The sequence below is a fragment of the Scyliorhinus torazame genome, chromosome 4 (assembly GCF_047496885.1).
Source record: "Scyliorhinus torazame isolate Kashiwa2021f chromosome 4, sScyTor2.1, whole genome shotgun sequence".
Taxonomy (NCBI): domain Eukaryota; kingdom Metazoa; phylum Chordata; class Chondrichthyes; order Carcharhiniformes; family Scyliorhinidae; genus Scyliorhinus; species Scyliorhinus torazame.
In genome coordinates, this window is record NC_092710.1 from 308,068,187 (window position 1) to 308,095,178 (window position 26,992).

Here is a 26,992-nt window from a genome sequence, read left to right on the forward strand (position 1 = left end):
ATGTCTGAATGATGGAAAACCGATGTGTGAAGGATGGACCTGTAGCTAGAAGAAAGATATCATTCGGCATCTCAGAGCAGAACACAAGAGTTTGATCTTTCTATGGAATACGCATAATGAAATGTATAAAGATCAGGGGCGGATTCTCCGCTTCTGAGACAAGTGTTGACGCCAATGGAGAATCTGTGGACTTTCACAACAGAAAATTTGGTGCCACACCTGGACCGACTCTGCTACTATTAAGAGCGAGCACATTGTGCCGCGTGGAACACAATCGATTCCAATGAAAAATGGTGTGTGATTCGCAGGGTCTGTGATTGACATTCAGGAGGCTGACAAGCTGCAGCTGCACATATACATTACACTCCCCACACACACTTATCCCAGACAAAAAGATTGCACTGGTTGCGCTGGACTGCGCCCATACAGCTAATGGGTCGTCTGGGGCCAGAGGGCCCCCAAATGCGCAGCTGCATGGTTGCTTTGCCGGCTGCGGCAATGGTGTGCCATAGCCATCCACCCCGACCCCACAGACCACCTCCTGGCCACCCCCCACTACTCCCCCCGGCCTTGGCAGAAGTCCCCCAGCAGCATAACTGTCACCAAGCTATGGCGATGTTGGATATCTTCCGTATCCCCCCCTTTCCCTCAGCAGCCACCACGCCAGTTTCACGATGTTTAAAAACACAAGTTAACCATGTCATCGGGGCCTTGGCCCATTGGAGGCGGAGAATTGTGGAGGCCCTGGAGAGTACCGAGTCAAGCCCGCTAATGATATGCAAACGGTCCTTCTGTACGTGCAGAGTGAAACGCATGGACGCCATTTTCGAGGTGGCGGCGAATCACGACTTGCCATCAAATTGGCGCCTATCACGATTTTTGCGTCAGAAGCTATTCGCCACCAAATCGCATTTCCCGATTTCGGCGTTGGCTAACGGACAATCCCGCCCATGGTCTCAAATCTCTGGGCTCCTTAATAGTAGTAGAATCGGTGCACGTGCGGCGCCAATTTTTTTGTCATGAAAGTCCACAGATTCCCCGTTGGCAACAACACTTAGGGCAGGATTCTCTGATTCTGCGGCTATGTCCACATGATCCGTCTGGTCTTATGATTAAAAAGTCAGAGCCGTCCCCGCACCGATCCTCCGCCCGATGAGGGGCTAGCAGCCGCTCCGCTGTATAGCATGACCTGGCCTGCCAAAACCTGCCCCCCTTTTACACCCCTCAGACCACTCCCCACAGCCCCCTGCCGAAGCCCCCCCTGCCAGTGGAACGCCCCCCCCCCCCCCCAGACTGTGAGGTCCCCTAAAGCTGTGAGGACACGTGTTCCGCACCGTCGAGGACTCTGCCCAACGGGGGAGTCCTGAGGCCGTCCCAACGGCGTGCAGTGTACTTTTGAGGAGCGGAGCATCGGAAAAACGTTGCCGCCCCTGATTCCAGCAGAAAAATGGATTCTCCGGACGATTGCCGAACACGATTTTGGTGTCGGCGATCGGAGAATCCAGCCCTTCGTCTCAGAAACGGATAATCCCGCCCCATTTCTTTAGCAATGACCCATGGGGCCCACCTCACACACAAAGTACCCCGAGTGAAGGTTCAGTGAACAGAGCAGATCTCCGAGAAGAACTTGGCCAGTTGAAGGGATAATATCTACTTGTGTCTAAAGCTGTGAGTCAAGACAGATCGTGATGATTGATATAGCATAAGATTTGAATATATAGTGGGCGGGATTCTCTGTGCCGCCAGCCCCGTTTTCAGGTGCCGCAGTGGGATTCTTGGTTCTTGTAGCCAGCCAATGGAATTTCCAATTGTGGGCCACTCCATGGCAGTTGGAAACGTGCGGGGGTGGGGTACGCTGCCAGCAGGGCAGCGGATCCTGCCGACAGACAAGCCCGCGGTGTATTTGATTCAAGTTTAGTGAATAAAATAGTGTTGAATCATAAGTTACAGTGTTTGTTTGATACATAACCGTTGGGCCTTTTGTAACAGTACAGAGACCAAAAGACTCAACAGTTTCCAAATGGGTGTCCAAATGAACCTACCTTGATGTCACCAAGATATGCCATAGCCCAAGCCACTGTAGATCTCAGTCCAGCATTTTTAATATAATCCCGGCTGGCTAATGGAAGTCTAGAAACGTACAAGATATTTTAGTTGGAATTTGTTATCCGACCCTCATGCAATCAATCCGAAAATGTCACAATACCTCAAAATGTATTTACAATGTATGTAGTATATTGTCACAGCTTTCAAGTTTCTGATACAAGAACTACAGATTTGCAGCAGTAATAAATGGTAGCCAAGACTATATGTTAAATCTTGAAAAATTTAATAACATTAACCAAGTACTCCAGTACAAAAATGTTTACCTTGCAATAGGGATGCCAACCACACAATGAATGTCACTTAAATGAACGTAGACCTGCAAAGAAAATTTCATCAAATTAAACTTGACAAGCACAAAAACATGATCAGTCTCGTTTATCATTTTACGATCCAGAAAGTCTCAACGATTTTGAAACCCTGCAGAACAAGGATCAATCCTGAATCACTGATCCCATAATTACTTATGAAACAATTTTTAGATGCGAGTCGATACCCGACGTCCAGGTGAAGCAGGGTTAAAGGATTTAGCAACTGTATCAGGACAGTCCCATTTAAAAAAGGTATATTTTTATCGTTTTGACATTTTTAGTCAGCCTCTTGTTGTGTTAAATATTTTGTCTTGACTAAGTGCAGTCTTCATGTCAAACAGGATATTGTTATGGGCAAGGCGTTTTCAGAACCCTAAAATGTATCAAGGAGTTCAACCAACCTCTCCCTTTACTGTATTTGTTGCTTTTCCTAGCACACGGCTTTTTCCCTAGGTGTGGGATTACAATTATGGACACGTGGGTTTTTAAACACAAAACACTGTTTATTCCATGAACTCAACTTAACATCTTAAATAAACATTGGATCTCTTAACACCCCTTACTTCAAAGATAACTCAGAAAATATCAGAACAGTAAATAACTCCTTAAAATGTTCCTTCAAACTTCCAAGAGACTTAACACCTTTAAACAGTATCACATCAGGTTAAAGGATATATATATTTTCTGTAGAATGGCAGAAATATATTAGCTTGGTTGACTTCAGCTCCGGCACCTTGCTTTCTTCCTGCAGCTCTCTGGACACCCACAGACACACACACAGACTGCTTTTTCCAACTGGCTTTCTCCCTTCAAGCAACTCACAGCAAACCAGAACTTCTCAAGCTGCTGGCTCAAACAGGCTTTCTTCTTTTAGTCAGCTCACAGCAAAACAGCCAGGCACTTTTCAAACTGCTCTCAGCAAAACCAGCCAGGCACTTTTTAACTGAAACTTCAAAATGGCTGAACTGAGCGGAGCTCCACCCACTCTATGACATCACTGTTTTCTTAAAGGTACATTGCTTAAACATCCATGTCTTAAAGGTACCCTCACAAGGCAATAGCAGGATAAGAGAGCCAGAGGCTGGGGTAAAGGGAGGGTGGGATGGTAGGATTTGAGAATGAGAAGTACAAGGCAAAGAAACTCACTTAGCGGGAGAGGAGTTCGAAAAAAAATTCATACAAAGTAAAAACAGCAAGCAGTCTTTTTGCGATTTCTCCGCACTGCTCTTCACTCCTTCACCCTCTCGTCCTCTCTCTTCTCCCCTCCCCCCCCTCCCTCACATAAACATCTTTAGGTATCCCCCCCCCCCCTCTCTCACATAAACATCTTTAGGTATTAGAACTGACCACAACCTGACTGTTTTTGTGGAGGGGACAGAAGGATTTGGAGAAATTATATCAGAAGACTGGGCAAATTAAATGTCTCTTTAACCAATTCAAGATCCTGCAAAACTCATTCAGCAAAAGGATGAAAGCAAAACTGAGGAACCAAAAAATATTTTGCTCAAAACACTCCCTCCGGAGCCCATTTGTAACTACTATATTTACTCTATTTGATGAAGCAGTGTTTCTTACACGTTAACCAAAAATTAGACTGACACTTCTAGCCCAGCAGCGAATAAAGTCACTCGGACAACCTGACTTGAGTAGATGAAAGTAAATTACTGCGGATGCTGGAATCTGAAACAACAGAATATACTGGACAATCTCAGCAGGTCCAACAGTATTTGTGGAGAGAGAAGGGAGCTAATGTTGAGACTGGGTGACTCTTGGCAATGCTGACAATGAGTGACTTCATTTAGTTCTAAAAAGGTTCAGCATTTAAAACAAAAACACTTTATGGAGATATTTTTTGGTATTATAACACAATAAACAATGTACATGAAACTATAAACATAGTGCAAAAGCCGTCTCCCTCCCTTACAGGGCCCACCTTTATTAACCCCCTACTCTAAGCTAAACTAACCTCCACCCCCGCCCTTCTGCTGACAATTAATTTTCCACGAAGAAGTTGACGAACGGTTGCCACCTCCGGGCGAACCCTGGTTGGCAATCAGTAGCTAGTGGTGTCCCTCAGGGATCAGTGTTGGGCCCACAACTGTTCACAATTTACATAGATAATTTGGAGTTGGGGATCAAGGGCAATGTGTCCAAGTTTGCAGACGACACTAAGATAAGTGGTAAAGCAAAAAGTGCAGAGGATACTGGAAGTCTGCAGAGGGATTTGGATAGGCTAAGTGAATGGGCTAGGGTCTGGCAGATGGAATACAATGTTGACAAATGTGAGGTTATCCATTTTGATAGGAATAACAGCAAAAGGGATTATTATTTAAATGATAAAATATTAAAACATGCTGCTGTGCAGAGAGACCTGGGTGTGCTAGTGCATGAGTCGCAAAAAGTTGGTTTTCAGGTGCGACAGGTGATTAAGAAGGCAAATGGAATTTTGTCCTTCATTGCTAGAGGGATGGAGTTTAAGACTAGGGAGGTTCTGCTGCAATTGTATAAGGTGTTAGTGAGGCCACACCTGGAGTATTGTGTTCAGTTTTGGTCTCCTTACTTGAGAAAGGACGTACTGGCACTGGAGAGTGTGCAGAGGAGATTCACTAGGTTAATCCCAGAGCTGAAGGGGTTGGATTACGAGGATAGGTTGAGTAGACTGGGACTGTACTCGTTGGAATTTAGAAGGATGAGGGGGGATCTTATAGAAACATGTAAGATTATGAAGGGAATAGATAGGATAGATGCGGGCAGGTTGTTTCCACTGGCGGGTGAAAGCAGAACTAGGGGGCATAGCCTCAAAATAAGGGGAAGTAGATTTAGGACTGGGTTTAGGAGGAACTTCTTCACCCAAAGGGTTGTGAATCTATGGAATTTCTTGCCCAGTGAAGCAGTAGAGGTTCCTTCATTAAATGTTTTTAAGATAAAGATAGATAGTTTTTTGAAGAATAAAGGGATTAAGGGTGATGGTGTTCGGGCCAGAAAGTGGAGCTGAGTCCACAAAAGATCAGCCATGATCTCAATGAATGGTGGAGCAGGCTCGAGGGGCCAGATGGCTTACTCCTGCTCCTAGTTCTTATGTTCTGACAGTGACCCTCTCAAGGCGAACTTCATTTTCTCCATACAGAGGAAACTAGCCATGTCCGATAGCCAGGTCTCCGACTTCGGGGGCTTTGAGTCCCTCCAAGCTAATAGTATCCGTCTCCGGGCTACCAGGGAAGCAAAGGCCAGAACATCTGCCTCTTTCTCCTCCTGGATCTTCCAACACCCTGAAAATGTCCACATCTGGACTCAATGCCATCCTTGTTTTTAACACCGTGGACATGGCAAACCCCTGCCAAAATCCCCTCCGCTTCGGATATGCCCAGAACATGTGGACATGGTTCGCTGGTCCTCCCGCACATTGTGCACACCTGTCTTCCACCCCAAAGCATCTGCTTATCCAGGCCACTGTCGTGTGAGCCCGATGAACGACCTTGAATTGTATCAGGCTGAGCCTGGCACATGTTGACTATACTCAACGCATCCGCCCATAGACCATCCTCTATCTCTCCTCCCAGCTCCTCCTCCCACTTGCACTTCAGCTTCTCGGTCTGCGTCTCCTCTGACCCCATAAGATTCTTGTAAATGTCCGAGACGCTCCCTTCTCCTACACACCCTCTGGCAACTACCCTGTCCTGAATCCCCCTTAGCGGTAGGAGCGGGAAGGTTGACCCCTGCTCACGTAGGAAGTCCTGCACCTGCAAATACCTGAATTTATTTCCAGCGCTCTCATACTTGGAAAGCACCCCTCTATAAACATATCCCCATCCTTTCAATCCCTGCCCTCCGCCATATCCGGAACCCCCCATTCATATTTCCCGGATCAAATTGGTGATTATTACAGATTGGGGACCAGACCGATGCTCCCTCTGCTCCCACATGTCCCCTCCATTGCCCCCAGACTCTTCAGGCTGCCACCACCACGGGGCTGGTGGAGTACCGTGCCGGCGGGAATGGCAGAGGCGCAGTTACCAACGCCCCAAACTGATGCCTTTGCATGAAGCCGCCACCATACGCTCCCATGCCAACCCCTCCCCCACCACCCACTTCCTGATCATGGCTATATTCGCCGCCCAATAATATTGCTAAAATTTGGCAGCGCCAGCCCGCTCTCTCCCCGACTCCGCTCAAGCACTACCTTCCTTACCTGCGGGGTTTTGCCCGCCCAAACAAAGCCAGTGTTCACTTTGTTGACCTGTTTAAAAAAGCCATGATGTGGAGATGCCGGCGTTGGACTGGGGTGAGCACAGTACAAAGTCTTACAACACCAGGTTAAAGTCCAACAGGTTTGTTTCGATGTCACTAGCTTTCGGAGCGCTGCTCCTTCCTCAGGTGAATGAAGAGGTGGGTTCCAGAAACATATATATAAAGTCAAAGATGCAATACGATACTTTGAATGCGAGTCTTTGCAGGTAATCAAGTCTTTACAGGTCCAGAGATGGGGTAACCCCAGGTTAAAGAGGTGTGAATTGTGTCAAGCCAGGACAGTTGGTAGGATTTTGCAGGACAGATGGTGGGGGATGAATGTAATGCGACATGAATCCCAGGTCCCAGTTGAGGCCGCACTCATGTGCGCGGAACTTGGCTATAGGTTTCTGCTCGGCGATTCTGCGTTGTCGCGCGTCCTGAAGGCCGCCTTGGAGAACGCTTACCCGGAGATCAGAGGCTGAATGCCCTTGATTGCTGAAGTGTTCCCCGACTGGAAGGGAACATTCCTGCCTGGTGATTGTTGCGCGATGTCCGTTCTTTCGTTGTCGCAGCGTCTGCATGGTCTCGCCAATGTACCACGCTTCGGGACAACCGTTCCTGCAGCGTATGAGGTAGACAACGTTGGCCGAGTCGCACGAGTATGTACCGCGTACCTGTTGGGTGGTGTTCTCACGTGTAATAGTGGTATCCATGTCGATGATCTGGCACGTCTTGCAGAGATTGCCATGGCAGGGTTGTGTGGTGTCGTGATCACTGTTCTGAAGACTGGGTAGTTTGCTGCAAACAATGGTTTGTTTGAGGTTGCGCGGTTGTTTGAAGGCAAGTAGTGGGGGTGTGGGGATGACCTTGGCAAGATGTTCATTGTCATCAATGACGTGTTGAAGGTTGTGAAGAAGATGACGTAGTTTCTCCGCTCCGGGGAAGTACTGGACGACAAAGGGTATTCTGTCGGTTGTGTCCCATGTTTGTCTTCTGAGGAGGTCGGTGCGGTTTTTCGCTGTGGTGCGTTGGAACTGTCGATCGATGAGTCGAGTGCCATATCCCGTTCGTACGGGGCATCTTTCAACGTCTGTAGATGTCTGTTACGCTCCTCCTCGTCTGAGCAGATCCTGTGTATACGGAGAGCTTGTCCATAGGCGATGGCTTCTTTAATGTGTTTCGGGTGGAAGTTGGAGAAGTGGAGCATCGTGAGGTTATCCGTGGGTTTGCGGTAAAGCGAAGTGCTGAGGTGACTGTCCTTGATGGAGATGAGTGTGTCCAAGAATGCAACTGATTTTGGAGAGTGGTCCATGGTGAGTCTGATGGTTGGATGGAACTTATTAACGTCATTGTGTAGTCGTTTCAGTGTTTCTTCGCCATGGGTCCAAAGGAAAAAAATGTCATCGATGTATCTGGTGTATAACGTCGGTTGAAGGTCCTCTGCGGTGAGTAGGTCCTGTTCAAACTTGTGCATGAACATGTTGGCGTATTGGGGTGCGAATTTGGTCCCCATGGCTGTTCCGTGCATCTGGATGAAGAACTTGTTGTCGAAGGTGAAGACGTTGTGATCCAGAATGAAGCGGATGAGTTGCAGAATTGCGTCTGGAGATTGGCAGTTGTCAGTGTTGAGTACTGAGGCTGTTGCAGCAATGCCGTCGTCAAGTGGGATGCTGGTGTAGAGTGCTGAGACGTCCATTGTGACGAGGAATGTTCCTGGTTCAACTGGTCCATGGTTGCTGAGTTTCTGTAGGAAGTCCGTCGTGTCGCGACAGAAGCTGGGCGTACCTTGTACGATGGGTTTCAAGATGCCCTCGATGTAGCCAGAGAGGTTCTCACACAAGGTCCCATTGCCTGAAACGATAGGGCGGCCTGGTGTGTTGACCTTATGTATTTTGTTTAAAAAAGGACCGCGGAGTAAAGATGGGGAGACATTGAAACACGAACAGAAATCTCGGGAGGAACGTCATCTTCACCGTCTGCACTCTTCCAGCTAATGACAACGGGAGCACGTCACATCTCCAAAAATCGTCCTTCATTTGGTCTACTAGCCGGGCCAGATTTAATTATGCAGCCGGTCCCATTCCCACGCCACTTGAATGCCTAGGTACCTAAAGCATCCCCCTACTAATCTAAACGGCAGCTCCCCCAATCACCTTTCCTGTCCCCTCGCCTGGACCGCAAACATCTCCCTTTTCCCCATATTTAGCATATACCCCGAAAACCGGCCAAATGCCCCTAGAATTCTCATGATTTCTTCCATCCACTCTAATGGGTCCGATACAGCCAGAAGCAGGTTGTCTGTATCCAGCGAAACTCTGTGCTCCACCCGCCCCCTCCCCCGCCAGACCAGCCCCTTTAGGCTCTCAGAGCAATTGCCAACGGCTCTATAGCTAGCGTGAATAACAGTGGGGAGAGGGAGCATCCCTGTCTTGTCTCCCGGTGCAGTCTACAATAGTCCGATGTTGTCCTATTTGTCAGTACACTTGCCACAGGAGCCTGATACATCAAACTGACCCAGTCAATAAAGACGCGCCCAAATCCGAACCGTCCCAGTACCTCCCACAGATAATCCCATTCTACCCGATCAAAAGCCTTTTCTGCATCCATTACAAACACTACCTTCACCTCCCTACCTTCCGGGGGCATCATGATCACGTTTAACAACCTTCTTACATTGGCCACCAACTGCCTACCCTTAACAAACCCCGTCTGGTCCTCCCCAATAACGCCCGGAACACAATCCTCAATCCTGGAGGACAATATTTTGGCCAGCAGTTTGGCGTCGACATTCAACAGGGATATCGGCATGTGGGACCCACACAGCTCCGGGTTCTTGTCCCGCTTCAGAATCAGCGATATTGTGGCCTGTGAAAGGGGGGTTCCAGCATTTTAGACTGCACTTGCGATCAATCATAAAGTTGGGGAATATGCAAGCAAATGTGGCCCTGGGATGTGGAAAAAAGAAAAACATGTAGACTTCTTTTTTTCCCTATTGATACCGAGTAATGCACAGTGTAACAAACAGAAATACTGTACCATATGCTCTCACCAGTTACAAAGTTGCAAGCTTCGCAAAACATAAGCTGCTGATAGTGATAGAGCCCAACTACTGGTTTAGAAAATTGGAAATATTCAAGCATCGTCACTCCTCAAACACACAAAGGTATGTGTATTTCCAGCATCGTCACTCCTCAAACACACAAAGGCCTGTGTATTTCCAGCATCGTCACTCCTCAAACACACGAAGGCCTGTGTATTTCCAGCATCGTCACTCCTCAAACACACGAAGGCCTGTGTATTTCCAGCATCGTCACTCCTCAAACACACAAAGGCCTGTGTATTTCCAGCATCGTCACTCCTCAAACACACAAAGGTATGTGTATTTCCAGCATCGTCACTCCTCAAACACACAAAGGCCTGTGTATTTCCAGCATCGTCACTCCTCAAACACACGAAGGCCTGTGTATTTCCAGCATCGTCACTCCTCAAACACACAAAGCCCTGTGTATTTCCAGCATCGTCACTCCTCAAACACACAAAGGCCTGTGTATTTCCAGCATCGTCACTCCTCAAACACATGAAGACTTGTGTTTTTCTGTTATTTCAGATTTCCACAAATTACTAATCAACGTCATCAGATTCTGTTACTGAGCCAAGGACTGAATATTTGCTACTGAAATTCTTTGTATCCTGACAAGAGAGTCCTCGAAGATGGAAGCTTAAGTGTTTTATTGAAGTACTGACATTTTGCAACGCGATGTTATATACACAAAAAATCTATTTAATATTTTTAGATTTATTCAGCAGAAATAAAGATGTCAAAATCCTTTTGCCTTTTGAGATGACCTTTACTCTGCATTGTGAATTCTTATATTTGACAGGTATATGGCCATTTGCAAATGGAAACCACAATTATAAACAAAAATAGGAACACTCTCAAAACAAAACAATTTTGGTAATACAGAACTTGAATGTTGCTGTAAATCTTAGAATTTACAGTGCAGAAGGAGACATTTGCTGAAGCTTTTCATTGTGTACTCATCAGGACAAATGCAAGAATGCCAAATTTTAAACAAACCGAACAATTTATACTACAGGAGAAAAGGGTGCAGATTGTTGGGATGTAGGCCATAGGTTCCAGTGACTGGCCGATTTCAAAGAACATGTTCCTTCAGTGTTTGTAATAGGCAGAATACAGGCCTCGCTCAAATAGCCCACACTTGTTGCAAAACTCAAAACAAAATATCCACGGTTAGATGTGGTCCTGCAATTTGGCAGCATACACTGAACAATCCTGAATGCGCTAAGAGTTACACTAACAATCAATTTATGATAATCACTGAACCTTGTAATATGGCTCCTTGATGCTTGCTAGAAGCAACATACATTCATGCGCAGGAACATGTTCTCTGCAAAGAATAGAAATATGTTCAAGATTTGCACCTTTTTTGAATTACCTGGGATCTTGGGGAGCCTAGCACAGCAATATGTTCTCTGCAAAGAATAGGAATATGTTCAGCAAATGTCTCAAGACTTGTGCCTTTTTTGAATTACTGGGGATCTTGGGGTGCCTACAGCTCTCCATGGCAATATCTCAGCCAATCAGCACCCCTCCTCTTTTGAATACATTTTGAGAGTCAAATTTGGCATTCGTGAATTTGTCCCTGATGAGTGAAAGATGGAAAAGCTTCGACAAAATAAATCCCTTTTCAGAAACAAACTTGGTTTCAAATTAAATGTCTTTTACAGAAGCACGGCCACTCTCCCTAGCAATTTGACAGCCATCATCATATTGTATCCTTTTGAGTACTGCAAGAGGATTCTTATCCTAGACCATATTCCATCCTTTATTAATGTTATTCACCATTCTATGTCATAGCATGCGCAGCAATTAATATATAAACATCCAAAAACTCTCGAGTACCAGGTTTGTTACTTCTAGCAAAACTTTTAGTGTTTTTCCATTCATATACTTTTCTTTTTGCAATTTTTATATTATATGTTAATTTAATGTGGACTTTGAGAAATGTGGTCACCCGAATATGAACTCCAGATGGTATTTGCTGTTCAAATTCAAACCCAGGATATGTAACGCAAGAATCTGAAAACCTCAAAATATTCTAATCATTAGCCAAAACTCCAACTCTAAATAGACGGAGCTTCTCCCTCACAGATGCTGCAAGACCAGAATATTTCCGGCATTTTGTTTTTATTTCAGATTTGAAACATTTTTGTTCTAGTCAAATTAAGAGGACCTACATGCCATGGTAAGGGATTTTAAAATCAGTATTGCTGAAAAAAAGTCAAGTCGAAGCTTTTTGTCTTGCATTCATCAGGACACTTCGCAAGAATACCAGTATAGGGGAAAACAGCAATTTATACTTTGAGGGATTGACAAGTAGACCGATTGGTACAGGCATTGCCATGGAGAATGTACCAGGTGACGAACAGTTAATTGTCAAGTAATGTTTCAATTTAAACCAGGCAGTGCAAGATGAAAAGCTTTGACATGCCTTGTTTTTCTAGCAATAAAAGGTCTGTACTACCAAACATCAATTTCAGTTCAATGAAATTATTACATTGTTTCGTGACAATATAAAGTACTCGATTAGTCAAAAACAGACTAAATACAAAATTGGTCGTGCAGTCAAGGAAAAGTAAATAGTCTAATCAATTCGGACTCAAAAGTCTTAACTTTTAAGTATTCCAGTCATTACTGCACTCCCATCAAAACGGCAAGACTTACCTCCAGCATTGGGTTTCTCAATTCTGCTTTCCAGCCCATTTGCCTGCCGAGGGCAATCCCAATTGCTCTTCCTAGCTCCTGTGAAAAATGAATTACCCACAAAAATTACTCATTCATTTTCCTAGAATACGTTCATTTATAATTGAGACAAGTTGCCACGCAAAGTAACAATTTTGCTAAATTCTCACTTTTACTAAGCGGTAGTGTCCACTACAATGAAAACCTATTGTCTGAACAGGATGAAGTCAACATAACAGAAACTTCCCCTCAAGTAAATTGGGTGTGATCCACGTTGGGGCAAAGTGTTCAATGCTCTGGAAGATGACAACTGATATTTTAAATAGCCTTCCCTCATTTGACTCCGAAAGCACTCTTATTTATTATATCATTTCCAAGAAATATTTTTGGCATTTCAGACAGAATATCACAAACCACAGCAGACCAAGGGGACAAACCACATCCAATGAAAGTGTTTAGCTTGCTTAAGTATCACTTATCATGGCAATTATGTCTGACTTTTGCTTCCTTATCTGAAATGGGATAACTCAAATGCAGTGAGGCGCACAGCGTATTGTCATCACCAGTTCATGAATGGTTCCAATCAAGTATCAATGAAATTAAAGTTTACTGTTTCAAAGCACTTTGCAGAGAGAGGGGAATGTGGAAACAAAGCACTAACAGGAGAGCTGGGAAACCTGACTAAATGCATGGTTAAAAAGATATACTTTAGAAAAAGAAAACACAAATACAATTTAAAAACAGACAAGGGAATGTGGATGATAATCTTCAGGATTTATTTTTTGTCCAGAAGGGGGCTTGGCTCACTGTAAATTTGTCATAGGATGCAATATATATTTGTTTTTCCTCAATTAATTTCATGATTACCCTTGCCAAAACAAGCATTCTACCATTCAATACAAAATTGGACTAAAACGTGCATTCATAGAGTGCCCCATAATTTAAAACGTCTCAAAGTACTTCTGACATATTATGAAGTGAAATTCCTATTATAGTAAAATACTATTGCTATACTCTCTCATGTAGATCTTTAACATAACAAACAGCAGATTAACCAGTTTATTGGTGTTCCATAGAGGGAGAATTGTTGAAAACACTATAAAAACAATGGAAAAGGTGCATACACGTTGACCTTTCAAAGTCTCAAAAATCCTTCCAAAATAAAATGGGGCTCAGCTTATATGTGGAGTATAAAACGTGAACTGCTGCTGTTGTTGATGGTCGCCATTTTGAAATGTGAAAAACATAACACCCATAATTCAAATTAAAACAACTCAACACCATTTATTGGATTAATTTGTTCTACAAGGATGCCTTGAAACACAATCAAAATGTTTGAAGTGTCAGGTTCACAATCTTTGGCATTCAACACAGAAGTCATCAAAGTCATTGAGTTCACTTTGCCTATACAATCATCAGCTTTGGTGTTGTCAGTTTCAGAATTATCCCTCCACAACAAGTAATCTTCCTCATCATCCATCAAATTAGATCTTCTGCATTTTTGAATGCTCTGATGAGTTTGGCATTAATCGCATCCCTCAATGCAGTACAGAACTCCAGAAAAACATCAGGGCAGCACACATATTTCCACTCTGTGTGAAATATTTCTTTCTGTCAACCACCCACCTATTCCATTCGGTGCAAGCACGAAAAGGCTTGTTGAGGCAGAGATCAAAAAAGATCGAACTGGCACATTAGATCCCTGGTATAACTGCAACTTGGGGATATTATTTCTTCACAGGCACCTCTTAATATCAATTATAGGGACCGGAATATGTCCTCCACTAATATGCTGTGTTCTTTGCTTGCCCACTAGGATGCCTATTCCATACATTATTGATCCACATTTTCACTCCATTCTCATCCATCTAACTGTTGCCACAGACATGCACGAAGACTCCTGCATGAACTGTTTTTTCTGCATGGTTTTACATTTGAAAATGACCATAAATGTTAATTCTGTTCTGCTGGCCAAGCTGCCAGTACCACTATGAATCAGATCTTCTCACGTCCTTTGGCTTTTCACAGGGACGGTGTGCAAAGCTTTTCACCTCAGTTCAGTTGCTGGGCATATTATCCATGTTACTAATATGACATCATAAGTACATGTTTTGCCGCTGTCTGATGATGCTGGAAACTGATAATTTTGGCACAAGAGGTCTTTTGGTAGTCTCAGCAATCTTGATCTTCAACCACAACACTAGACATTTTTGTTCAATAAAGCGACAGCACCAACTAGTGGATGCTCTGTTGCCTTTGCTGGACTTGGTTTCAGCTGACCTAGAAGTGTACACAGCATAAATGTGTTGTATTTCTGGTGGCAATATCATTCTACCGATTTCAGGGCCCATTCTGATACATGCTTCTCAAGACCAGGCAAGTGGCTGGTCCCGGTTCTCATGAACATTTGGCCTAGGGCATCTTCTTCAGCAAAAATTCATTCTTTTGCCATTCTTCATCAATTGTTTACTAACACTAAAATATCTCACCACAGTATAATTATTTGATGAGTTAGCTACTGTTTCTCAGCTTTTTGTTTTGCACTCCTCAGAACAAAACTAAAAAATATCAAAACATGCATTCACTAGGTTAATCCCAGAGCTGAATGGGTTGGATTACGAGGAGAGGTTGAGTAGACTGGGACTGTACTCGTTGGAATTTAGAAGGATGAGGGGGGAATCTTATAGAAACATATAAAATTATAAAGGGAATAGATACGGGCAGTTTGTTTCCACTGGCGGGTGAAAGCAGAACTGGGGGGCATAGCCTCAAAATAAGGGGAAATAGATTTAGGACTGGGTTTAGGAGGAACTTCTTCACCCAAAGGGTTGTGAATCTATGGAATTCCTTGCCCAGTGAAGCAGTAGAGGCTCCTTCGTTAAATGTTTTTAAGATAAAGATAGATAGTTTTTTGAAGAATAAAGGAATTAAAGGGTTATGGTGTTCGGGCCGGAAAGTGGAGCTGAGTCCACAAATGATCAGCCATGATCTCATTGAATGGCGGAGCAAGCTCGAGGGGCCAGATGGCCTACTCCTGCTCCTAGTTCTTATGCATTAAACAATTCCGAATGTGCTAAGAATTATGCAAACATCGATTTAGGTTTATCTGTCAGGATCGCATCGCTTCTTGACGTTGTGGCTAAGATCAAGCATCAGATCTAGCCCAAGATGAGGTGTAATACCTTTTCGCGTCAGCTTGGATCTTGTATGTCTCTTTTGTGGAGACCATGAATTGGCTTTGTAACATTAAGGATGCTGTTTTAAAAAATATCAGTCAGGATCGCAGTGTGTCTTACTCATGCATGTTAGAAGCTACATGTATTCATAAACAGAACCCTGTCCTTTGCAAAAGAACATGTCTACAGGTTTCACCTTTTTCAATTTAAAAAAAGTTTGAGGGACAGCCATTCCCTGGTTCATTCCTCTTGACAATCCCTTGACCAGAGTTAACTTGCATGGTTTGAATTTAAATAAAAGCTTGAGTCAACTGTTCCCTGATTCATTTTCCAAGGCAAAGCCTCGACCAGAGTCCATTTGCCAACCAATCAGCACCTTCCTCGCATGCATAATAAATTGTTGTTCTCTTTGAGATTTCATATTCTTGTGATTCTGTTCTGATGAGTGCAAGACAGAAAGCTTTGACAGCATGTCTCTTTTGTCAGCAATACTCAGCGCCTATTAGTTAATGTCATGACTTTAGCTTGATACTGGTTTCGATTTTCATTCTTTTTGCCAGAGGACCATTTTCTGTTCATTGTTGGCCAAGTGTGGTCTCTTGTATGGGCACGTCTTAAACGCCAACACATCTTCTTTACATCTTGGCCCGTCTCATCTGCTTGCACCCAGAGCCAACTTTTAAGAGTAAAACATGCAACTCCGAGGTGATAATGTGAGGCCAACTCCTAATGTGAGTACAGCATTTCTTAGCAGAAATGAGTGGTCAGGTCAGTCAATATGTTGTGTATAGGCCTAAATATGGATTATTTGGGGGCTGAAAAACGGGGTAGTCTTAAATGCAGGATCAACTTAAATGCCACAATCTTCAGTAATTATGGTTATGCGGTGAGACTTAAAATTTAGAGAATTTTGCACCACGGCCGAGAAGCTTAATGGGTGACTTCAAGACTATTCAGCGAGGTAATCAATTTCAATTGTAACAAGAAAAAAGTCACAAAGCTTAAAATGGGGATTAGAAAAGAATTTGTACACACAAGATGTAGTACACCAAGTCCTCTGTTCAGAAACAGAGCCTGCACATCTGCACACAACATGGCAGTTCTCTTTTAAAAAAACCATAGAAAACTACTTTGCAGAGCTTTGTGATTGGATTAATACTCAAGTCGATAACCAATCGTGTTAGCTCAACTGACTTTCACTACACATGCAATAGCTATTACACTGCAATGCAGCTGTTTGCACAGCACCATTAAAACCAAGGTCAAATGATATATTGGAAGAATTCTGGATCAGGGAATGTTAACTCTCACACTGTTGGTGATTTACAGCATCCAATCAAATCCTTCAATACAGAAATAGCACTTTAATATCTGCAAGCTGGCCGGAATGACAATCATTGAAAGTTTTGCTGGGGCTATAATTTATTTTATGGTTTAATTGTGCTCACCAAGAGCAGTAATAGCTTTAGCTGTCTATTAATGATGCTGTGCTTTTGCTGACTGCATGATGTGTGAACGGTGAACAAACGGTGAAATCGCTCTTCGTAATCAACCAGCCTGCTGGCTCTCACTTCCAAGACTCAGACAGGAATAATGTACAATTGGGCATTGGCACTTGTAAAATAGCAAATAGTTCAACAACTTCTGGAGGAGGGAAGAGAAGAAAGTGTGTTTAAAAAAAACCTGCCTCTATTTAAAGATCACCCAATTCTTGAGTTTGGAACCATTATTTCAGTAATAGCAGTGCAAACAGAAATATCTTTATGTCATCACAAAATGTTTGTTCAAATGCAAACCCACTTGTGCTAATTAGATTGAAATAGAAATAAACAGCAACATTTCAAATTTTCCACAGTTCTGCAAACATTTGCGAGACACAAGTAATTTCCCTTTAAAGCTCAACTCAAAAACAACTTAATTCCTTGAACTGGTTTCAAATAAAGCAATTACAATTACCTGCGAGGTAAACATTCTAGCAATTCTTCCACTGCAGCGACAAGATACTCTGAAATGCATACAGGATGCAGCATCTCGATCCTTGGAATTAAGCAGCTCATCAGGTGAAGGTGGTGCCTGCATTGGTGCCTTACTCTGGCAGCTTTCTTGAATTACTGAATGAAGATCATGTTGCCCGGTTGGACTTCCATTGTGGATGGTTGTTGTTGGTTCATCCAGCTCTAACTTTGGCCTTTTTCTTGTTCCACTATTTTCTTGCAGTCTTGGCCGCTTTATCCCAGTTTCAGTTCTATCTGAAGTGCATCCTTGCTCTTTGCTAAAATCCTGAAGAGTCTGCCATTTGGCAACAACATCCAACCATTTACTGGATTCTCCAATCACACAGTTCTTGAGTAGGCAAACTCCTTTTCCTTGGAATTCAAAAAGAAAGAAAAGCTTGTTGGTACATTGTTGTGGAATATTTAGCCTTTGCTGTGGAATAGTCAAGCCTAAATGCAGCACATTTCAAATCCAATAAAAACACCAATTAACTGTAATAATCAGCATTGCCGAGACACATTTAGAACTAACAATCTAAAGTGATACTGCCAAAAATACACCATTTCAAGACAGCTTTAATCCCTTTAATTCTCTCAATTCCATTAAGTCTTGCTATAAAGATTTATACATCACCGTTTCCAAATGCTGAATGCTAGAATTACTGGACATCCCAATCAGCTAAAAGCTTGAGAAAATCATCTATTTCATTGTGCTAACCTATTGCAGCTCTGCATTTTTGCAACCCTCGTCAAGTTTCAATTCCCAGAGAGCTGCAATAAAATTCAAACATCTCAGTTAATCATACCAAGGACTCTTGTCTCTAGATCGGTCTCTGTCCTCTTCTAATGTTCTCACGTTCAGACTTCCATCAAAGACTTATGACAAAAATTAGGAAACATGGATCATCTATTTCACCGTATTGTTACGGTGCAGGAGGCCATTCGGCCCATCATGTCTGCATCGGTTCTCAGAATGAGCATTAGGACTTGGTCCCATCTTCCTGCCCTTTCCCTGGACCTCTGCACATTTTTTCTATTTAAATAATCATCGAATGCCCTCTTGAACGCCTCCAATGAATCCGCCTCCACTACACTTCCGGGCCATGCATTCCAGACCAGAACCAGTCGTTAATAAAGTTTCCCCTCACATCACATTTGCTTCTTTTGCAAATCACTTATACGATCAGGACCAGTTTCTACCAACTGTCCAGCCCCCTCATGATTTTGAACACTACATCACATCTCCTCTTAGCCTTCTTCGCTCCCAGTCCCAACTTCTCCAATCTATACTCATAACATCATTTACCAAATGACCCCCAACTGAAGAAACTAGCAACAAGGGACAACACGATGGTACAGCGGAAGCACTGCTGCCCCAGGGGTCTGGGTTTGATTCCAGCCTTGAATGACTGTGTGTGGAGTTTGCACTTTCTCCCCGTGTCTTTGTGGGTTTCCTCCGGGTGCTCAGTTTTCCTTCCAGACCCAAAGATGTACAGGTTAGGTGGATTGAAGGTGTTAAATTGCCCCTTAGTGTCCAAAGATGTGCAGGTTAAGGGGGGGGTTATGGGAATAAGGCAGGTGAGTGGGTCCAGATAGAGTGCTCTATCAGAGGGTCGGTACAGGCTCAATGAGCCAAATGGCTTCTTTCTGCATTGCAGGGATGCTATGGTTCTAAGATTCCACTTTTGCCGTTCTCACTTAAAATAAATCAGAACCCATGCAAATTAAACATGAACTAGCAGGCAAATGATACTTCAAATAAAAAAGGTAAATGTAATTTTAAATAGTTAACACAAAGGTAGGTCTTACACAAGCAGTCTCCTTCAGTATGTATGGCACTGCATAACTACTCAGTTCCACCATATGCAGCACTTTGTTGACTGATAGGAGTCCTGGGGCGGGAATCGCGTCGCGCCGGTCGGGGGTTGTTGGCAGCCCCCCCCCGGCGATTCTCTGCCCCGCGATGGGCTGGTCCCGCCGGCGTATATTACACCAGCACCTTACCAGCGGGAGGGATGCAGAGTCCTCGGGGGCGGCGCGGCGGGATCTGGCCGCGGGCGGTGCCCCCATGGTGGCCTGGCCCGCGATCGGGGCCCACCGTGCCGTGTGGGCACTCTTTCCCTCCGCGCCGGCCAGTGTAACGGTCCGCCATGGCCGGCGCGGAGAACCCCCCTGCGCATGCGCTGGGATCACACCAGCACACGTTGGCACTCCCGCGGCAACTCACGCCGGCTGGCGGAGGCCCTTCGGTGTGGCGCCAACCACGCCGGCGCCGACCTAGCCCCTGAAGGTGCGGAGGAGTCCGCACATTCTGGGATCTGGGCGGCCCGATGCCAGAGTGGTTCACGCCACTACTCGGCGCCGGTACGGCCAGCCCCGCCGGTTAGGGGAGAATCCCAGCCCTGATCTCTCAAGTTAATAGTTTTTACCTCCAGGTTTCGCAGGTACAATTATCAGCAGGGCCCATTTTTACAAATCCTCTCTCCCTCGGGTCACGATCCTGGTGCAGCTTTCCAGGAAATGATCATTGCCTGAGATTTGCACTTCTAAAAAATTCTTCCACTGTGTGTTGGGGTCGCTGGCTGGGCCAGCATTTATTGCCAATCCCCTATTGCCCTCAAGTGACATGAATGTTACTTGCCACTTATTAGCCCAAACCTGAAGGATGCCCAGGTGCTGCTTCATGTGCACACAGACTGCTTCCACATTTGAGAAATTGTGAATGGCACTGTACACTGCGTAATCATCATTGAGCATTCTTATTCCTGACCTGATGGGCATTGACAAAGGATCTGAAGCTAGTTTGGCCTAGGTCACTTCCAGGGGGAATTCTAGCAGCTCAATTTTACTTTTGAAATACGTGTGCTGCCCACGTTAGCAGCTTTCTACTTTCTTTATAAAGTGATGCATTTCTGGGTGTCCAGCACCACTGGTACAAAGTACAAAAGGAACAGAAATTACACTGCAATTTTATTTTATATGTAATTCAGATGGGTAATCCTATGTGCTGGGAATATGGTCATTATTGATCTCGAGGTGCCTGTTTGCATTTTATTAAAATCCAAATAATAAATCAAAAACAACATTGGAATTGCAGACTGCTTGACCAGTGAAAATGTAAAAGCCTCCACTTTCGATCATGTTCATACTAAGGAGGGGGGGGGGGGGGGGGGGGGGTCACTATTCCATGTAATGAACTAACACAAAAATATGAAAAGCAGACCTCAAGGCAAGTCATCTCTCTAGAATTTGAATCTGCGTTTTTCTGTGCCGCATCAGTTCACCTTTCATTCCAATGGCCAAGTAGCGTCGTATCCGCAAGACATTATTCTGGCTAATGGCTGCACTGCAGTGCCTGCCATCTATTTTAATTTATGGGGTTTATCACTAATGTATCTGCAGGATGCCCATCTTCACTTGCCCTGATGGAGTGTTTGCAGTGGCAGCCCTTCTCCATAAATTGCTGCAGTCCTTATTAGCAGAATGGGAGCTGCAAAATTCCAGGACAAACTCGGAGGTGATGTTGCCATAACATTGTACCCAGTCCCCGATTAGATGTGGGAGGGAAGGAGATTCCATTGAAGTAGCCTCAGTTAGTTCATGCAGCAGAACTTACAGAACTTGGGCAGCACGGTAGCATTGTGGATACCACAATTGCTTCACAGCTCCAGGGTCCCTGGTTCGATTCTGGCTTGGGTCACTGTCTGTGTGGAGTCTGCACGTTCTCCCCGTGTGTGCTTGGGTTTCCTCCGGGAGCTCTGGTTTCCTCCCACAGTCCAAAGATGTGCAGGTTAGGTGGATTGGCCATGATAAATTGCCCTTAGTGTACAGAATTACCCTTAGTGTTGGGTGGGGTTGCTGGGTTATTTGGATAGGGCGGAGGTGTGGACCTTGGGTAGGTTGCTCTTTCCAAGAGCCGGTGCAGACTCGATGGGCCGAATGGCCTCCTTCTGCATTGTAAATTCTATGATCTATGTACGCCAGATCAGATCTTAAATATTGCAGTCACCTTCCTCTGACCTGCAGTGGCATCATCACCACCACTGAGTCACCACCTGCAACAGGAGGTCAACCAGAAGCTTTACCAGGCCAACAACGTCAACACCACTGGCCAAACTTCCTTGGAAGTGTAATCAGCATGGATGCTCCATTGCTGAGGTGATTCCCCCCCCGCGGTCACACCTGACCACCCACAGAAAGAGACAATGGAAAGGGGCCATGCAGCTCACTGCGCAAGCTAGCTTCCCATTCTCATCCCACCTTCCAACACCTGGTTGGTAGCATTGCAGGTTACAGCACTTTAGGTGCAGATCCAGGTACCTTTTAAATAAGCTGAGGGTTTTTGCCTCAACCACCAAACCAGGCAGTGAATTCCAAACATCCACCACCTTCCGTATGAGGAAGATTTTCCTCATGTCCCTTCTAATTCCTTCTACCAATCATCTAAAATCTGTGCTCCTCTTAGTTGACTCTCCGCTCAGGGAAATAGGGCACCCCTGTCTATTCTATCTAGGTCCTTCATACTCCTGCACACCTCAATCTGGTCACCCCATAGCCACCTCTGTTCCAAGGAAAACATCTCTAGCCTATCCAGTCTTTCCTCAAAGCTGCAATTTTCAAGCCCAGGCAACATTCTTGTAAATCTCCTCTGTACTTCCTCGAGAGTAATTAGTTACTGCTTATAATGCAGTGACTGTGGGTAGCACGGTAGCATAGTGGTTAGCACAGTTGCATCACAGCCCCAGGTTCCCATGTTCGATTCCAGGCTGGGCCATTGCCTGTGCGGAGTCTGCACGCTCTCCCCGTGTCTGCGTGGGTTTCCTCCCACAGCCCAAAGATGTGCGGGTTAGGTGGATTGGCCATGCTAAATTGCCCTTGGTGTTCAAAAAGGTTAAGTGGCGTTACGAGGATAGGGTAGATATGTGGGCTTGGGTAGGGTGCTCTTTGTAAGGGCCGGTGCAGACTTGATGGGCCGAATGGCCTCCTTCTGCACTGTAAATTTTATGATCTATGACTAGAACTATACACAAAATTCCAGCTGTGGTCTAAGCAGTGTTTTATACAGTTACATCATTACATCCCTGCTTTTATATTCTGTACCTCACGCACTAAAGGTAAGCATTGCACATGCTTTCTTTACCACTGTATCCACCTGTCTTACCACCTTCAGGCACCTGTGAACATGCAAGGTCCCCCACTTCTCTAGCCCTCCCAATAACCTCCCATTCACTGAGTACTTCCTCCCCAAATGCATTACTTCACATTTCTCCAGATTGAATACCATCGACGACTCAACCAAACCATTGATATCATTTTGGAGACAACTATCCTTTCCACTATCAACTAATCGGCAATTTTTGTGGCATCTGCAAATTTCCCAATCATGCCACCCACATTGAAGTCAAAATCATTAATATATACAGCAAACAGCAAGGACACCCTACACCCCTCCCCACCCACCAAGCAAGATCAGAGTAGTGCAACCTGTCCTCGAGGCCCAGCATAGAAGTGCAGGAGAGTTGGTGCGAAGAGGCCACACCTTTTTTATAGCACTAGCTGCCGTAAACCAGAAGTTCCACGGTCCAAAGTATTTAAGACTGGCATGTCTAAGGCCCGGCCCGCAGACCAAATGTGGTCTCGGAGGCATTTTCATGTGGCATGCCACGGCGTTGTCATGTAGCCGACCGTCCAACTCAAAAACTCCCTGACAGATTTTTTTTTTTTTTTAAATGCTCAGGGCTTGCTCATCCAATCACAGGCTCTAGCCTAGAAACTAGCCTAACAGCCAATGCATTGAGAAACCAGCCTGTGATTCAACAGTTGACTTCATCAGGGTTGCTGGACAAGTTTTTTTTAATATCACAGCCTCTAACTGGGGAAGTGGACAGGTATGTTTAAATGGGAAGCGGACGGGTCAGAGTTGGCAGGCTGCAGGGAACTGGAGCGAGTAGGCATCGGACCCAGACCATGAAGGGCAGTGCAAATGAGTATGAGTGACTGACCCTCTCACATTCTGGTTATCTTTATTACTTACTCTTACAATTTATTGCACTGCTGTCCTTCTAATCAGCAATAGTTTCTTCCCTTAAAACCCAACTCTTTTAAAATTCTGTTTATTGTTGTGTTAAAACTTACTTTTTTGAAATTTGCTCATTAGCCCCTTGAATGAGAAAGTATGCAGACCCCCCCCCCTTCCCCCCAACCAATGAGAAGGTTGGGTAAACCTGGTTTAGAGTGGGTCAGAATCAGAGTTCTGGGGGGGGAGGGGGGAAAAAGGTGCAAGGGGCCTGTACAATAGTTGCCCAGAAGTTAGAACTTAGATTTTCTGGGTAGCTATTGGTGTAATCCTGTTGAAACACAAAAGTTTGTGTTTTAAAATGCATTTTCAGGGTGGCTCTCAGTGCAGGGCAATTGCCCAAAGGAAGTTTACACTTCTGGGCAACTGCCGTGCAAACCTTACCTGTGAGGTGCAGAGAGATTCCCCAGGAGCAGCCAGAACATTTTCCAGGGCATTGTCGATCCTCTCCGGTGCATTAATCTTAAAAAGGGGTCTACTCTATCACTGAAGGGCAAGAATGATCATTATCTGGCCCTAGTGTGGCTTAAATCTTACTTGCCACTTGTCAGCCTAGCCCTGCTGTAGGCCAGAATAAGTTGCTTCAATATTGGAGAAATTAGGTTCGATTCCCGGCTTTGGTCACTGTCTGTGCGGAGTCTGCACATTCTCCCCGTGTCTGCGTGGGTTTCCTCCGGGTGCTCCTGTTTCCTCCCACAAGTCCCGAAAAACGTACTGTTAGGTGAATTGGACATTCTGAATTTGCCCTCTGTACCCGAACAGGTGCCGGAATGTTGCGACTAGGGGCTTTCCACAGTAACTTCATTGCAGTGTTAATGTAAGCCGACTTGTGACAGTAAAGATTATTACAAATGGTACTGATCAATGTCAGTAAGTCCTCCTGTTGACCTTCCAATGAAGGAAAGAATAATTCATAAAGCAGCCGGAGATGTTTGTGTCAGAATAATAATCACTTATTGTCACAAGTAGGTTTCAATGAAGTTACTAGGCCCTGGGAGATGACAATATTCTGGAGCGAGGGTGATAGGCCTCAAACAGTTGCAATCATCTTCCTTTGTAGACAGATTTTTGGGGTCCTCAATCTAAATCTTAATCAAGTATTGACTTTGTGGGCAACGATTATCACTTCTGTCCATTCTGGACCAAAGTTGTGCGATATGGTCTGAAATTGAGCATCAGTGTCATTATTGGTGAATAGTTATCACTTATTGGCAATATTGATAACATCACTTCAACTTTGGGGTGGAAGCTTTGCCCTATTACTGCTCGGTTTCTTTGTTGGTAGGGCATACCTGGGTAATATTCCATACCGTCAAGTAGATACCATTATCGGTTATACTGCCGACTCTGAGAAAGCTGAATAAACTTACTTTATTTAACAGCAGCTTTGTGGCAGTAATATGAAACATTAAGAATTTAAAGTCATGAAGGCAATCTATAGCACCTTTATGTCTTGGCATCTGGATTGGGGGGAGCTTTTTCACAAGTAAAAATAATCGCTCTGCACATTTCAGGCTCTTCAGTTTTTTCAAGTCTGCATCAGCTGTAAAGAACACTTTCCCTGCAACCTGCTCCACCTACAGGAACACAAAGGAGGCAACGGTCAGCATACAGCAGTTTCACTCTATCCTTATCTTGTTAAGATTAAAGCCAATGATAGATGATGCAGGAAAAATACATTTATACATATCAAACATTCAAAACAGAGGTCAGTGTTGGGAAACAGAAATGTGTGGAGTGTTGGTCGATCAAATGGGTCCTGCGAGTGGAAAGACACAGTTTCTTTCTCATATTTAAATAACCAACTTGAAGGGCAGCACGGTGGCGCAGTGGTAGCACTGCAGTCTCACGGCGCCGAGGTTCCAGGTTCGATCCCAGCTCTGGGTCACTGTCCGTGTGGAGTTTGCGCATTCTCCCCGTGTCTGCGTGGGTTTCACCCCCATAACCCAAAGATGTGCAAGGTAGATGGATTGAACGTGCTAAATTGTCCCTTAATCGGAAAAAATGAATAGGGTACTCTAAATTTTTTTTTTAAATAACCAACTTGTCTTGGAAAGTGCATTGTTTGACCATTCCTGAATATTGTTTCCATTAAGATGGAAGTGGGAATGTGGAGGCTGGTTCACTTCAACATTTTCATATCCCACCCCACCCAACAGCTTTTTGGTGTTAAAATTCACCCCCTTGAATAGATTTATTATATACACTAGCAGATCTCCAGTGAATTATTTTCAGGACTAGGAGAACACTGACTTTTACCATGGTTCTTTGGCAGCCTAAATTGAACAATGCGGGCTCCAATTTTAATGGATTAATAGTGTTTTTCAAACTTTTTTTCCGGAGACCCATTTTTACCAACAGGCCATCCTTCGCGACTCACGCCGGCCTATCTGCGTGACGCGAAAAGCCCCTAGTCGCCACTTTCCGGCACCAGTTCAGGGAGGCTGGTACGGGAATTGAACCGTGCTGCTGGCCTGCCTTGGTCTGCTTTAAAAGCCAGCGATTTAGCCCAGTGTGCTAAACCAGCCCCAGGCTTTGGGTCCCTTTGGCCCCCCGAACTTAAAATGCTGCAACCATATAAAAAAAATGCAGCAGCACTGCGCATGCGTGCCCGATCATCGTTGCGCATGTGCATAGTTTTGCGCATGCGCACCGATGATTGGACACTCATGCGTAGTGTGGCCAAATTGTTTTTAATCGGTTCCTGGCCATTTTGAAGGCCGCTCGCAGCCAGCATTATAAAAAGCCAGCTGCTGCATGCAGATTTGCGCGATCGGGTACGCCGCGACAGACAGCACCGTGACCCTCCCGACTTCCGCCCGCGACCCACCCACTGGTCACGCCCCTGAGTTTGACAATGCCCTGGATTAATACATTATATCTGTCCCAGTACAAACATTTGCACATTCTACACTTACAGGCCTCATGATAATATTTCTAATAATGCATTCATACATTTTAGAAAACTGCTAATTATATCTCCCAAGGATCCATTACTTTGATCACATACACCCCATTCTACTACCTTCTTCCATGTGCCCCACCCATTCCCCCAGTTTGCAGCATTTGGTCAAGAAGGAAATAATGTCTGTTTATTTACTCTCTTCTTAAATTTTAGTTGCCCATATCCCATAAACAACATTGGCCAGGCCAGTGTATTGCCCATCCCTAATTGCCCACAAGAAGGTGGTGCCTTCTTGAACCACTGTAGTTCATGTGGTATAGGTACACCCACAATGCTGAACTCTTTGATTTTGACCCAGTGGCAGTGAAGGCATGGCAATATATTAAGATGCTGAGTGACTTGGAGGGGAATTTCAAGGTGGCGGTGTTCCCCT

General features: G+C 44.7%; 1 protein-coding gene across 2 annotated transcripts in view; it reads right to left on the reverse strand.

Moving 5' to 3' along the window:
- Positions 1-26,992, reverse strand: part of thumpd2 (THUMP domain containing 2) — an 83,491-nt gene that overhangs the window by 17,429 nt on the left and 39,070 nt on the right. For both annotated transcript variants that reach the window (XM_072500051.1, XM_072500050.1), the window contains exons 2-6: positions 25,099-25,231; positions 17,541-17,950; positions 12,391-12,468; positions 2,370-2,422; positions 2,043-2,130 (exon numbers count right to left, since the gene is read on the reverse strand). In XM_072500051.1, coding sequence (XP_072356152.1) covers positions 2,043-2,130; positions 2,370-2,422; positions 12,391-12,468; positions 17,541-17,950; positions 25,099-25,114 — 645 coding nt within the window. In that variant the 5' untranslated portion in view covers positions 25,115-25,231. The remainder of the gene's footprint in view (positions 1-2,042; positions 2,131-2,369; positions 2,423-12,390; positions 12,469-17,540; positions 17,951-25,098; positions 25,232-26,992) is intronic.